Source organism: Annulohypoxylon truncatum (assembly GCF_022578515.1).
Source record: "Annulohypoxylon truncatum strain CBS 140777 unplaced genomic scaffold F4807scaffold_50, whole genome shotgun sequence".
Taxonomy (NCBI): domain Eukaryota; kingdom Fungi; phylum Ascomycota; class Sordariomycetes; order Xylariales; family Hypoxylaceae; genus Annulohypoxylon; species Annulohypoxylon truncatum.
The window spans coordinates 149,250-163,683 of NW_025953836.1; the positions used below are offsets into that span (position 1 = coordinate 149,250).

Sequence of the window (14,434 nt, forward strand, 5' to 3'; positions counted from 1 at the left end):
TGTAATTATCAGACAAGTGTATGGTACGCCGTTACACGTATGCTCGGCTCCGCTTTGCCCTCGTCCATGGTTCTGTCGTGTCTGGTCCCAACGGAGCCGCACGAGATTAGTGCTGCTGCACATTACGAAGTGAGAGCGTTCTGCGAGTTCTGCGAGGTGCGAAGTGATAGACCGACATTGAATAGGCATACTCCCCCTGCCGTCGTTCTCCACTCTCCACTCTCCGCCCTACTCCGAGCAGATCAATAGCTGCCAATCAACCTTGGCGCCCAGTGTACAGGTCCTGCATTCGGCAATGAGAGGTCAGAAACGTGCGGCTTCTGACAGCTTTGTACCACGGAAGTAGCTACAACTCGCGGCGACGTACACGACGTACACGACGTAAATCTGGGGCTAGAAGCGTGGGAACACCAGGTAAATTGGACGAGATATGTACGGTCATGTAAGGTAAGTGGTATTGTATCTTGCGGCTGATGTGAGCCAAAAAGGAGGTGACCAGGAGATGACCATCGATGGTCATGTGTTCGGCCCATCATGCGGTGAGAGAGGCAGATATGGTTGCAACGCACAAGTGCTTACATGTATCTCGAAAGTATCCGAAGGAGAACGCCCAAGTCTTCTATCGCCAAGGGTGACACCGAATCAAAAGATGTCGCTTGGCAGCGGCATTAGTTGGTCCATTCTCTCTTCTTACCCTGTTCTACCTTGGCTGATTTCTTGGTGTGGTATGGAATCTAGAATGCGAGAGACCATGATCTTGGAAGTTCTAAACGTTCGATTCTCGCCTGTATCGCAGAAGCTAGCCCGGTAGTCTCGAATAGCGTGGGATGAAAGCTGTCGCCTTACAGTGCCTTACAGGCCTTGGAAGGAAAAGGAAGAATAAACTTTCTCGAAAATTGTCCAGATCATCATAAAAAAGTGACAACTCACAAAAGACGGTTGTGATGGAAACAAGGATCACCCTATAATCCCTGCTGGATCGTCCCGTGCCTCCTTGATGTTAGGTCCAACCATGTGGCCCGAGCTTAAGCTTGGTTATTCCCACCGAAACCCAATGTCCGTAGCCAGCAAGCTCCAAGCATTGAGGGGAGCTCGGGCCAACCTCGAAGTCAATGGACAGGATGAAATACAGGCCTGGACCCTGTCGTTTTGGCGGGGATGCTTTAGAGCTGGGGCTAGCTGAGAGCTATCCGTAACGGGTCAAGATCAGTAATTTCTTACCTAATCAAGTAAGATCATCCACTAACAGCCTCAAATTTTTTTTTCGTACCTTCGAACGCCATCACCGTCAACGCCTTGATTCGGTTCGAACACGCATTTGGTCGTCGCGATTCAATAAACCCAGGCTCGAACCAAGCAGCCAAGTCAATTACCCATTAGTAATGTAACAATTGAAAACAAATCCCTAGCTTTATCGCCGACCCTACGTACGATATACGAGAGCGCGGAAAAAAAAAAAAGACCAAACACTGAAAAAGTTTTCGAATTATCCAATGTCGCTCCGCCACATTAACATCCCCTCCATGCCCTGGGGCCATCCGCCCAGGTGCCCGACGTACCGCATGGCGACGCGCATCCAGACGAAGCTGCAAGAGGACCTGCTGGCGTGGAAAGCGGCGGGGTCCACTACCACCACGTCCACGTCCACGTCCACCCCTTCCTCCTCCTCCTCCCCCGCCCCGCCGCCTCCCCCAGCCCTGATCACCTTCACGCCCTCGCCCACCTTCACGCTGGGTCGGCGGCAGGACTACCCGTCCGCGCCGGAGCGCCAGCGCATGCAGGAGCGGCTGACCGTCTCCACGTACCGGCCCGCGCCGCGGAGCAGCTGGGGCTTCATCAAGCCGGACATCGTGCAGACGCCGCGCGGGGGACTGACGACGTACCACGGCCCGGGGCAGGTGCTCTTCTGGCCCGTGATCGACCTGCGGTCGCCGCTGCACAAGCACTTCACCGTGCGCGAGTACGCGTCGCTGCTCGAGCAGACGACGATCGCGGCGCTGCGGCGCGCCTACGACGTCGAAGGGTTCACCGACCCGGCGAGCCCGGGCGTGTGGGCGCGCAAGGTGCGCACCGTCATGGGGCCGCTGGGCGAGGACGTCGAGGTCCAGGGCCCGCAGGAGAAGCTCGCGTCGCTGGGCGTGCACCTGCGCCGCCACGTGACGGGGCTCGGCATCGCCGTCAACTTCCGCATGAACCTCGACTCGAACCCGAAGGTGAACCCGTGGCTGCGCATCGAGCCGTGCGGGCACGACGGTACCGCCGTCACCACCGTCGCCAAGCACGTGGGCGACATCCCGCTCTCCTCCGCCGTCGACTTGCTCATCCCGACCTGGGCCGACGAGTTCGCGAAGCGGCTGGGCGTGGCTAACGCCGTGGACCCAGATGCCGGGCCCCTCATCAAGGAGGACGGTTGGACGCGGTGGATTCTGGAGTTGGATCTGGCCAGAAATCCGGGCTTCGAGATAGCGCGTAAGAGGAGGTCCTCGTGATTGGGCGCGAATCACGTGTTCCCAGGCCTTCGAGAAAGAGAAACACGAGGGTTGTCTCGTGTGAATTTACGTTTCGATGCGAGGACTCGTTCGAACGGGTTCCACGAGGCCAGAGCCGGGTGGACGAACCGCACGGCCACCACTTGGGAGGCTACCCGCTGCCAATTCACACGCTGGAGTATGTGTATAGGTACCGTCATGATACCCGCACTCCTAGTTTCTGAAAGGCCGGTTTATACATATAACATACATGCGTACTTGTCTACCAACCCGGTTACTCCTGTATATACGCGTCCAATCTGAACCTCTCCCCTCAGAACACCAAAACAAACCCCCCAACCTCCAACCTTCCCAATTCTTTGGATAAAACCGCGACGAGACGGGTTTCGGCGACCGCCACTCCCGCGCTCAACAAAGCTGGGCTGGCCAAACCGGATATGTCCCAGGGGGCGGCAGGCCGTTAGGTTTCGAAGGAATTGGCATATCAGGGGTGTATATGCAGCCTTCCGCCGCCGATCTCGGCGACCTTTCCCACCGACCTGGAAATTGTAATGATAGATACCTAAAGTAGGCCACTGGCTAAGGCAAGGGTGTAGGTATGTACGTATGTCGATGAACGTACGTGCGCAAGTACATACCATCCCGTACATATCGTACATATCCCGTACATTACATATGTATACCTAGATAGGTAGTAAAATGGCACAACAAAAGTAGATAGAATAGAGGGCGGGCGGCAGACTACAGCTTTTCTAATTACGACGCGACGTGGCTAGCCGTTGTGGGCTTTGCCTTAGCTGCATACGAACCTTGGAAATAATTATGGCGACCTATCTATCCCACTTGCCTAAATACCTACGACTTATTTCCAATACCGTGTACTGATGATGTAAAATATAGAAAGCGAAAAGTGGAAAGTAGCAAGGCGAGACCTATCGAGGCAGATGAATTGATGAATCGTCGTCATCGGCATCTCGTATACCCATTGCAACTCTCGAGATGTGGCATTGTCGAGAACTTTGTTCATCGTTAGTAGTAGCATTTTCACTGTACCTACGGGTATTTAAGCCACGGAAACCATCATGGTTATCACATCTCAGAAAACCAGTTCAGATCAGATGGAGATATCGTATTAATTTCGGCTCGAACTTTATCAACTTAATTTTTGCGTTTAGCCTCTGCCGATTCTCAGAAGAGGGCAGCAGGATCTCTCGTGCACTAGTAGTTCTGCTGCCCTCTTGTTTCCCATATTAAAATACCAAATTCATAGGCGTTCCTCTTTCTCTCTTATTAGGATGCTAGATTGCTGGATCAAAACCTTTCGTCTTCATTATTTCGTCTCCGTGGTATATAATATTAATATACCTAGGGGTCAGTAAAAAACCGACTTCGTATCTCTCAGTCTTCATTACCAAGTAACGCCGTGGGTGGAATAGACGGGAATAGCTGCCAAACCCCAAACGGAAGAATGCTCGTGGAATCAGGAGGAAAGCAACACCTCTAACCCCTGTTCTCCTTTTTGATGACTGCGCCGCAATGCTCGCTACTCCGTTTCCGGCCACCCCCTTTTCCGTGTGGTATTTCTTCTTCCGCCTCGGGCCTGTACATTTCCGGTTGGAAGTTCATATTGTTATAATGGGCGACATTGAAATGGCTGTTCTTAAAAGTATTGGTTGTGAAAGCGGGTTCGTGGAAACTCGTCTCTACTAGATCAGGGAAGTTGTATTTGCTGAAGCGAAGAGGGTGCACCGTCATCGGTGTCGTGGGTTGTTGCTGTGGTGGACTTGGTTGAGGAGGCGGAGCCCTGGTTGCCAGCCCGTCCGGAAATGGCTGCGGCATCCATGGCGATTGCGGGGAGGGGGCATAAGGGTCCGTCAAAGGAGACGGAGCCGCTGCGGGAGACGCTAGTGGAGATATCTCGGCGGGCGCGCCAAAACCGGGTATCATGGCCAGCGCGCTCATATCCACCGCGAAATCTGGGAGCGAAGGCATAGTGTTCTCGATCTCATGGTGATGCGTGAAGGATGTTGCCCTGTTAATCGACAAGGTAGTTGGTGCGGGTGGCATAGGAGGGGCAGTCTGGATCACGGAATCGCGATACAAGATATCGTAGTGGCCAGGACGGTATAGTAAATAGATCATGGGCCCTAGCGTGGCTGGGTCTTGTCCGTTGGCTTCTTCGGGCATCCTATGTACGTTAACCTCCACGCCGTCGCTTCTATCTAGATAGGCGATCTCGAGAACGATACCGGCGGGCTTGAGTAAAAATTCGTGAAGCAGCACTACACCTATGTGATCGATTTCCCTGTCGATGGGCATAATGGTATCTTGATTGTAGTTCTCGATGGTACCGGGTATCCAGGGTTCGTAGTTAGCAGCATGGCCTTTCAACCACGAAGACGCAATTAAGCGCATGTGGTAGACGATAGACTGCGACGACTCGGGGTTGTTGAACTTGTCCATCACCAAATCCATAGGATCTTGACCGGTAGACATAGCAGTGGCTATAGCTTGCAATAAGGACCAAGTCTCGCCCACCATATCTTCGAATAGCCACGAACTGTGGCCACCGACATGCTCGATGTAATGGTTGAAGCTGTTTATCCGGGATTGCTCTCCCGAGACCTCATTTGCGTCGCCACGTCGTACCAGACTCTCGAAATAACCGAAGGCGATTGCTGCGACGACACCATAGAATGTTAACTTAGTCCTCTACAGATCAGACAACTAGGTTGGATAGGCGAATACGCCAATCGGGACGGGAGTGAAGGATTGAGGGTTCAGGGTTGAAGATCGTTCTACATATTTCGTGCAAGTCGTGGTCTTCATGGCGGTTGATCGTCGATCGATCAAATCAATCTGATCGATGAGAATCGTAGATAAGGCACACGAGAACCAGACCTGAAGACCCCCATACCCCGGCTTAACTCGACATGGCTTGCGCATGAACCGCATTATCTGTGCGGGGTATGCGTGCGTACGTACGTGATGCAGAAGGATCATCAGGTGTTGGGATGGGCAGGTGGTAGGATGGATGAAGTGATAAGAATCCGGTTATAACTCACCTCGCCAACCGCAATTACCGTCGCCCTGGATCGGGCGGTAGTGGGAATACGTCTGGGGTAGGGCCTACGATGTCATGAGGAAGTCAATTGGCCGGACTCGATTTCTAGGAAGTTCGGGTTCGAATCGAATTGACTAACCAAGGTTTTGGCGACGTATATGGGGTCTGCTTTAGCATATTCCTCAGTGATCTCCGTGCTCGGTCTTCTCTCGCCGACTAAAGGACCCTATTTCGCAGTTGAGGTATGAGCAATCTCGACGGTGTTCAGGCACGCATTTCGTCATTTTCGTTTGGGCAGGGTGGGGGCGAAGGCGAAACGGGAAATGAGAGGTAGCTATGCACATGGCTCCAAGGTTGTACGTGCGGATAAGAGGTGATATGAAGGGGATGCGTGATGATTAAGACAAATTTACAGTAACACAAAATGCAACTACTTACCTCTAATTGAGGCTTGAATTCGCGGGCTGCAGCCTCCTGCTGGGCAAGGTCGGTTTGGAGTTGCGGTTCCATCTTGATATTGCGACGAGTTTGGTGGTGATTGTGGGGTATTTGGGAATTGCTGTGGTTGTAAGGAAGATGATGGCTTGGGTTGTTGGCTGGAGTGGATATTAGAGAATTAGGATTGTGGAATATATGCGAGGCGAAGACGTCGGCGGTCGTCGTTGGTCTGCCACTCCCTGGGACTGCGCCTACACCTGCACCACCAAGGCTGCCACCACTACCGCCGGACTGCCCTGTCCCGAATTGTACCAACGGAGTAGGCTGGAAGGCGTATTCGGGAACTTCTGCGTTGGCTATGTGAACTCCATAAGAAGTATAAGAGGGAGAGTACGGAGTTGGTTGAGGCTGGAACATTCCTGTGCCTGGGCTTGACGAGCCAGAGCTTGACCCCAACCTTGGGAGCTTCGGGTCATTAAAGCTCTACGTGACCGTAACAGGTGGATGATCTTTGATGAGGTTCAGGATAGGTATCCCAGGTATAAGTTTTCTAGATTGCCTAGAGCTCATACGGGTAGATTTGTGGAGGAACCGGTAGAACGGGTCTGTAATAAGGTAGATTGTGTATGATTTGTAAATTGTAAATTGTAGATTACTTCTAAGGCTGCAAGCGGCGTTGCAGGTTCGCGGTTTGCTTCAGTCTCTCGCCCTCGTGCGTGAATTATTAGGGCTTCTCTTCGAGGCTGTAACCAGCAGCGACAGGTGAAGAGAAACAATGAAGTATTCCCGACGGGCGATGGAGGTAAAAGATAAGAGAGGGTAAAATGCGAATAAGGAGAGTAAGTGGGAGGCAGGGAGAGGAAAAGGGAAAAGGAAGAGAGGAGGAAGGAGGAAGAAGAGAGAGAGAAAGCAAGAGGGGATCCAGACAGTTGGTAATGGGCGGGCTTTTGTCTAAAAGGAAGATTGAGCACCGAGAATCAGAAGCGCGGGTTACACCAGCAAGCGGCAGTAGCTACTGTCCCCCTGTAGATTCCTCCAGGGTTTTCCAGGGCTATGTATTGCCTGTGTAGCGAACCTTCTTATGTAGGTACCTCATCTGTGTATACATCTAGGGTATGTCTAGTTGCAGAAATAGCAGGAAAATAGCTAAAAAGACGTTAGGGAAGAGGGGGAAATTCGGTTTCTTGGAGACTTATGGATAATTCCCTTTTGATCCCCGATTCCCAAAAACGGCTCTAGGTCAATGGCGACGATAGCCCTGTCGCTCACCTTAAATGTGATAATTGACTGATCTCTTGTCTGAGCGTTCCATTTCTATGGGGATACACTTTAAGTCTCAATAGGAACTTGCCGTCTACCTCTAAAGATACGGTACCCCACCTAAACTACGTGTAAGTGCTTTAGAAGGATTGTACATTACCCATTACATACATACCTACCTACCTGGTTGCATGTACACTCTTTTTCTTTACTCCGTTCTCTTGGAGTTCTTCTAAAACCCATTTATGAAACTTCTTCTCATAGGACATAACAGCGCCGCTAGACACCGGTCTTGTGTAATTACTGGCCTATCCAATCTATTCGCAATATGTAATATGACAAAGTCCACGACTTACACGTGCAGGAGCACATAGACCCTGGAGGGGTTACCTGGAGCATACTCGAACATACTTGCTTAGGTACATTCAATTGATTCAAATGCCCCTGTAAATTAACGTAAGGTCTGTGCTTTTGGCGCTACCGAAGCTGCTAGGGTTGGAAGCCAGACCTGACGTCGGCTAGCGATCAGTGGGAAGTAACAACGGTACCGAGTGGCACTACAGGCTCGACTGTCAGGACGATTTAACGGAAACTACCTAGGATGACGGATCACGGCTCCAACCTTTTTTACATATATCGAACGTTCATTGGATTTTCCCTACTGCCAACCTTTTCCGACGTCAGCCAGCTCAGCTATTATTATTACTATTATTACTATTATTACATACATCGTTGTATAAGTATGTTGTCAACTTTTATTTCCTCGCCGTTAGGACGGTATAAATTATTTTCTACTATTCAATATTTTGTAGGCGTTGTTCGTATCGTACAAGTTAAAGGTACGTACGAAATACATCCATGGATGGCTAAAGTCTCGGTCAGAATACAGTATAAGTTTAAATATACTCGAGATCCTATCACCTTTTATACCCGAGACATGTCTGGCCAGACATTACCTAAAACATACAACGGTCTAACCCTTTTATTGCTACGTACGAAAAAAAAACAGCGGAAAAGAGACGATCAGGGCCAAGAACATGTCAACCAAAACTACTAGGTATAGTCGACTAGTGAATGTCATGCCATGGGCGCTGACTCTTATCTGCCCAAATATCATGATCACTGCTAGGTACTATCCTCAGTCAGCGCATCGTATGAGCTGCAAGAGCCAACTAACAACAAACTCATGACGAGAAATGTGCCCACTAATAATAGTTGGCTTAAATTATAGTAATCCCGACCTCGGGTCCCAACTATCAAACCTTGGTCTCATGCCCGGCTTCGACTTATCAGCTCTAAGCATCCTTCTAACCTACGCTATTACCATATATTCTATTACGACAATGCGTATGATACAATGGAGGATCCAAGGTACTGCGGCTGTACTACGGTCTGCTTACCTAGGTATGGATGTATGATTTAGATGTTAAGGCCGAATCCTTTCACCCAGATCTTTTCTTACCCCAGACTGGTGCTTACGATGGATGCGGCGCCAGGCTGTGATGGGTTAGATGGGTAAGGTATACCAACAGCCAAGACACGCTACGTACCCAGGAAATTCAAGGCTATGGGCAGCAAGGATCTGAGACCGATTACCGTTCATCGCGCAAGATCGTGAACTTCACACGGCATCAATCTTGTGAGCTCGGTAGCGTCCTGTCTAGTCTTCATTCGTCTTTAGCTTCTCGAATAATCCTTCGATCTATTTTGGCAACAAAACCGGCACAACGGCGCAGATGATAAGCTAAATAGCTAGCTCGGCTCAGCCGATTCAACAGTCAAAGCCGACCCCCACGACAAAAAGAAATATTCAGTAATATTCAACGGCTGGCTGACGCGTTACAGAATTTCCCATCTGAGTAGAAGCAGGATCGTAAAAAGCAAGTTGAAGCAGCAAGCTGACACGCAAGCGAAGCCAAGTAGAGCAAAACATGGAAGCAAAGCAAAACGAACCCCGTGGCAGCGGGGCACGTCATTCGGTGGCGACTACTGAGATACAGTGCCTGCCAGATACCTGGGCTTGCCTGAATAACAGGGTGATACCCTACGTGGATGCGGTCGGTTCACGAACCTAACTAGCGTATGACTTAATGTGCATGCTACGAAATATGCTATGCTGTTGGTTGCACGAGGCGGACAAGCACAATGGCCATCGTAGCACAGCATCACAAGCGAGCAGAGTATCATCGACGTTGTCTTCAATGATACCAAACTAGATTGACATGTCCACCAATCCGCGCGGATTTCCGCGTGACAAGCTTTTTCGAGAAGAAACAGAAATCGTCATCAATGTCAGCCTCATCTTAATATGCAGTTTGTAAGTGCGTGTGGACGGTATACCGAAAATAGCCAACAGCTAACTAGGATTAAGTAGGGGTTCCATAGAGAACTAACCAGTGAGAATAGTGATCAACATCCCACACTATGGAATATTCAAACGACGGCCACGGTAAATATCAAATATGTATAATGAAAGACCGAATATGATCAAGGACCGTTTCCTTCTTCTTCTTAATAGGATCCCGTTAATCAAACCTAAGGCTGAAAAAAGACGGTGTGAGATCGATTCGTCTTCATATGTTGTTCTTTAAGAAGGACACACGCGGGATCGCCCTAAACTCGACAAAGGTAGGCTGAGATTGACGACAGGTGCAGCTAGGGTATACGGAACCCTGAATACATGAGAACGGTATTTCCTAGGGGATCTATCTCCGCTATCCATTTCATAGGTCATGTCTAGTTTTAAACTATCCATCGGACAAAGGATCGCGGGTGAACTCCAACGACCCGCGCCAAGCTCCATTACTATTGCATTCTGGTCTAACCCCGCCTTTCTTCCCGCCACCATGATACAGTACTGGGTCAATCTAAGACTTACATGGGAATAGACAACCACCGATATGTACGCCAAGGGGACTATCAGAGCCAGAGGGACACAAATTCCTCGGTATACCGGTAATCTACAATAGGTATCATACCCCCAAGTGAGAGTGGCTTATACGCCTATAACACCTCCTACAAACTATTCAATGCGGGATGACAATGGCTGCTCTGGGTAGAGAAGTTCTGGAAAACCACCTAGCTGCGGAAGACGTCGGCAATTAGTCTTCCGGTCAGGGTTGTATATCAGGCATCGGGATTTCTTCCAGAGCATCTTACTCGCATACATATATGCAGCTCATTTATCCCAACTCCAACTAATGCTTGAAAAATGTGAATTCGCACCTCACCGACAAGCTATTGACCACATCCATAGCATCGACTAAGTTCAAACCCAACGACTCATAATAAGCCGACAGCGGTGAACACGAGGTCCTTCAATGGCCACCTCGGAATGGACCAGCAATTTTTTAGCTGGACTATAATCAACCGCTTGCGTTGAGGTTACCCACCCTCGGACAATAGTGGCACACTTTAAAGTACCGTGATATGTGACTTCTGGAATAAGATTACGGCCACTGCTCCTGTGATTCGCTGGATGTTATCCCATCCAAACATCACGGCTACGACGCTTCGGCTTCCACCCAAAGCCATCGGGGACTAGCTGCAGTCGGCAGCAACCCTGGTGTATTCGGAACTCTCGGATCAGCAACAGGTATCGCATTACCACGTGCATCAATGGATATCAAGGACCGGCAAGTGAACTGCGGACTTGGAGGTAGAAGATGGAAACTCCCTCTTCCTTCTCTCATCATCACATCCGATAAAGTTACTCTGCCATACCTACAGCATACAGGAACAAAATGCTTGAGTAACTCTCATCCATGTGTTGATCGCAGCCAGAGCTCTATTGTGGGGGCCGAGAAACGTCCCCGGATTTGCCGTGAGATCTGCACAAAATCGAGGAGATCGACACTCGGTCTTCACCATTCATAGAATTGGAACAGCCCGACAGCCAGGTAGCTAGGGGTGTTTATTGGCTATGGGTTACCTCGATGAACTAATCTACGCCTCTATATCTGGGTTGTTGAAACACATGGATTTTAGCTCATGCTCTGCAATGCGCGTACGTGCATAGCTACGTGAGCTCCTACAACGATTCGCACTTGAGGTTGAGTTGAGATCGCACAACCCCAACGGCGCCTGTCATTCTGCTCTGCTGTGCGCTCTGTCACGTACTACCTGCCGAGTACCACGAGGCACTTGCACCATCGGACTATACAGCTGGCTATCGAGGTGTATGGAGACCACGCAAGCGCTCTCATACAAAATCATACCCGGCGTTAAGCTAAATCTTCATGTAGCCCGAGACCAAAATTACGTATAATCAATGACGACGAGTTTCTCCCCGAGATTATTCGAGTCAACGTGTAGAAAAGACACCTAGAGCGCGGAGCATCCCAATGCCAGATTTATCTAGCAAATGACGAATTCACGATGTGTCGTATAATCCCATAATACTTAATTCTTTCATGCAACAAACTTGGAGCATATTTCGACAAGCAGCACTGATAATTCAGAAGGAGAACAGAAATCCTATAGGTAGGCCGCAGCTTGGCCAACGGCAGGGTGCAGAAAATCGCGATATGTGTTACGCCAAGCCGGTGAAATACCTAGTGCAGAACGTCCACGACACAAACCAACAGCTGGCAAAAAAAGTTGAAGCAACATTCAAGGCCGGGTAGGCCTGTCTTACCTCCCGCAAATGGACACGAGAGGACAGGTCGCATCCAAACCAGAATATCACAGCTCTCAGCAGTATCACAGCATCACGACGCCGACACGGCGACGCCCCGTTGCGACCTGTCACGTAGGTCAAGATGAGTGAGGAGATGGATCTCCCGATAGTTCCCTTTCATCTATAATTCACATTATGCCGGTTCCCACTCGGCATACCTCATTCGTCAGACTGGATCGCCTTGCAGCAATCCCGCAGCGACGAGCACGCCTGGAATCTTCCCATATCACAATGCCGAGCCAATCTCAATCTCCCAGCGGCGTCCTTCTCTCCAGTGACGTTCTCCCCTAGCACCTCACCGTTGCTATTCGGGCGCGCAAACAAGGAAAAAAGCCTTTCTCTCTCGCCCCAAGGGTTTTTGTGACTCGGCGACAACTTACCGTCAAACCTATCACCCCCCCAGCACTGCGGGAGAAAGTATTCATCCAGCCAGCAAAATTCCCGAAGCAATTCCCCTACCCCTGAGGTTGTTAGCGCGAGAGACGTTGCACTCGCTTCCGGGCCGTTTTACCCACCGCAGCCGTTTCGACAGCCGCGTTAGCTGATCTTCTGGGTCGCCGACCGGGGAAAGATTTGCGGTTCCAGACGAAACCCCGAAAGCTTAGCTGCTTTGCTTCCCCCTTCTTTCTTCCTCGCCCCTTGCCAAACCCAACAGGCCACAACCACTTCTTCTTCCATCTGCGGCTTCCGTGCATAGCTCCTGCGGTACGGTTCTTCCTCGCCTTCGGTATGGAAATATATGATATACATGTATGCAGCGAGCATTTGGTGGCTCTCGGGCCAATCAGTGTGGCGGGACGGACCGCCGATCGGGAAGATAGTAGGGGAAAATAGGTCGCAAGCCATTTTCCAAGACACGCATCGCGTGCATCTAGCCACCGGTGGACGCCATCATCCATTGCCCGCTCACCAGTCACAGTCACGTCTGGGGTACGTACGTCTCTACGCGCGACGCCCTATGTGATTTTCCCATCTATACCCAAGATCATACAATGCCCTCTTCCCACGCACCAACGCTTTCGCCAACCAGAGCTCGAGGTAGGTACCAGGTAGGCAGGGAGGTTGCTGTGCCCTTTCATATATTTCTGCCGCGGGTGTCCACTACCACGCTCTCTGCCCCCTCGTTCGTTCCTTTTTCCTTGTCTCGACCCCGATCCCGCCCGCGGGGTGCGTCTTTGGGATGCGACGGTGACTTCCAGAGGCCGCGACCCCGCTGCCTACATAGCTATACCTCTCAACGACCACGTACCTACCTAGGCAACTACATGCTTTCGCAGCTTAGCTAGCCGGCTACCATAGGAATGGCCCGTCTCATCTCTACTTCCCGCTCCCACGGATGTTACCTGGTACCTATCGCCGCATCGCCAGGTTACAAATATGCCACTTTACTCCCCTATATTACCAGCCCATTCATCCCTCAGGAGGGTAGCAACTTGGGGATCTCTGCTACTCCTCCTCCCACGGTAAGTGGCGTGTTGAGAGGTTTCCTGCAGTCGCTAGCTCCCGGCGCCGTTTCCTATTTGCGGGCTTGTCCTCCTCGACCAGTTTTTTTTTTCCTGCGTTGCGTTACACGGCACGCTGCCTGCTTGGGGAGGGAAAGGCAAGCAGGCAAGCAAGCAAGCGGCAGGCAAGCGGCGGGCATTAGGTAAAGTAGACTTTAGCCTTTTTCTTTTTTGTGTCTGTGTCGAGTAGCCTAGATGCTGTCAGCCGCAAGACGCGGCCGCGGTCCGGTTTTTTTTTCTTTTAAGCTGGTTACCTTGCCTTCCTACCTACCGGTCTACATTGCTTAGGTAGCCTACCTACGTAATGCCATGGCACGGTGCTTTGATTGCTTGCCTTCCTGCGTGTTGTGAGCGAGTTTTAAGGAGGTAGGGGAGGAGACATCGAGAAGAATACAAGTAGGTAGGTACCGGAGGGAGGTGGTATGAATGTCAAACTTGACGCTACGGCGACGGCCTTTTTTTCGCTGGAACGAAGAAAAGTTTGCGAGTCGCGGCCCGTACGAGCTATTCTGGCCCAGGGACGGGGGAAGGGTGCGGATAGAAGTGGTCTGTCATACCAACCTAAGTGTTCGTGCAATGAGGTATTGATGTATGTATGTATACATTCATCTTACGTATAGGTAGGTAACGACGTTCAGCGTTACGGGACTAGGTAACCCGTCCCTCTCCCTGAGTGTGACTTTCCACCTGTTTTATCTACCTAAGTACCTGCATAACCTAGGAGGTACGTGCCCCGTTGTTTATCTGTCTGTAGGAGGCATCTATCAGCAAGCCAGTCAGCCAGTCAGCAAGCTAACCATCCAAGCCAAAAAAGGCTGAGATACGCTTATCTAGGTACCCACCGATCCTGACAATTATATCGACCGTTACCGCCACCGAAAAGCATCAAAAGGGGGGGGGGGGGGGGGGGGGGGGGTATGGGGGTGGGAGTGGGCACCAGACCCACGGGAGACCCCCCCGCCGCGGCGGGGGGGGGCGGGGGGGGGTGAAACCGATAGGTGGA

At 50.8% G+C, this 14,434-nt stretch overlaps 3 protein-coding genes across 3 annotated transcripts; 1 reads left to right on the forward strand and 2 right to left on the reverse strand.

Moving 5' to 3' along the window:
* Positions 1-1,338: 1,338 nt before the first annotated feature.
* Positions 1,339-2,606, forward strand: F4807DRAFT_315301 (uncharacterized protein). The gene has a single exon (XM_047995114.1). It carries the CDS (start codon positions 1,494-1,496, stop codon positions 2,487-2,489), a length of 996 nt encoding a protein of 331 aa, XP_047849402.1. The 5' UTR covers positions 1,339-1,493; the 3' UTR covers positions 2,490-2,606.
* A 954-nt stretch (positions 2,607-3,560) lies between these two features.
* F4807DRAFT_445441 (cysteine proteinase) lies at positions 3,561-7,133 on the reverse strand. Its single transcript, XM_047999736.1, has 4 exons — positions 5,992-7,133; positions 5,693-5,779; positions 5,555-5,618; positions 3,561-5,167 (listed from the first exon to the last, which is right to left on the reverse strand). Exons 1-4 carry the CDS (start codon positions 6,406-6,408, stop codon positions 3,990-3,992), a joined length of 1,746 nt encoding a protein of 581 aa, XP_047849403.1. The 5' UTR covers positions 6,409-7,133; the 3' UTR covers positions 3,561-3,989.
* A 4,849-nt stretch (positions 7,134-11,982) lies between these two features.
* Positions 11,983-13,029, reverse strand: F4807DRAFT_315539 (uncharacterized protein). The gene is made up of 2 exons (XM_047995115.1): positions 12,441-13,029; positions 11,983-12,390 (listed from the first exon to the last, which is right to left on the reverse strand). Exons 1-2 carry the CDS (start codon positions 12,826-12,828, stop codon positions 12,089-12,091), a joined length of 690 nt encoding a protein of 229 aa, XP_047849404.1. The 5' UTR covers positions 12,829-13,029; the 3' UTR covers positions 11,983-12,088.
* Between the last annotated feature and the right edge of the window lie 1,405 nt (positions 13,030-14,434).

Bases quoted from the DNA above. Each gene is read 5' to 3' on its own strand.
- F4807DRAFT_445441 (XM_047999736.1), bottom strand. From the start codon at position 6,408: ATGTTCCAGCCTCAACCAACTCCGTACTCTCCCTCTTATACTTCTTAT. The intron at 5,780-5,991 runs GTAAGTAGTTGC...ACTGCGAAATAG, and splicing joins AATTCAAGCCTCAATTAGAG to GGTCCTTTAGTCGGCGAGAG. The intron at 5,168-5,554 runs GTGAGTTATAAC...GTGTCGTCGCAG, and splicing joins CGGTAATTGCGGTTGGCGAG to CAATCGCCTTCGGTTATTTC.
- F4807DRAFT_315539 (XM_047995115.1), bottom strand. From the start codon at position 12,828: ATGGATGATGGCGTCCACCGGTGGCTAGATGCACGCGATGCGTGTCTT. The intron at 12,391-12,440 runs GTAAAACGGCCC...TAACAACCTCAG, and splicing joins TGTCGAAACGGCTGCGGTGG to GGGTAGGGGAATTGCTTCGG.
- F4807DRAFT_315301 (XM_047995114.1), top strand. From the start codon at position 1,494: ATGTCGCTCCGCCACATTAACATCCCCTCCATGCCCTGGGGCCATCCG.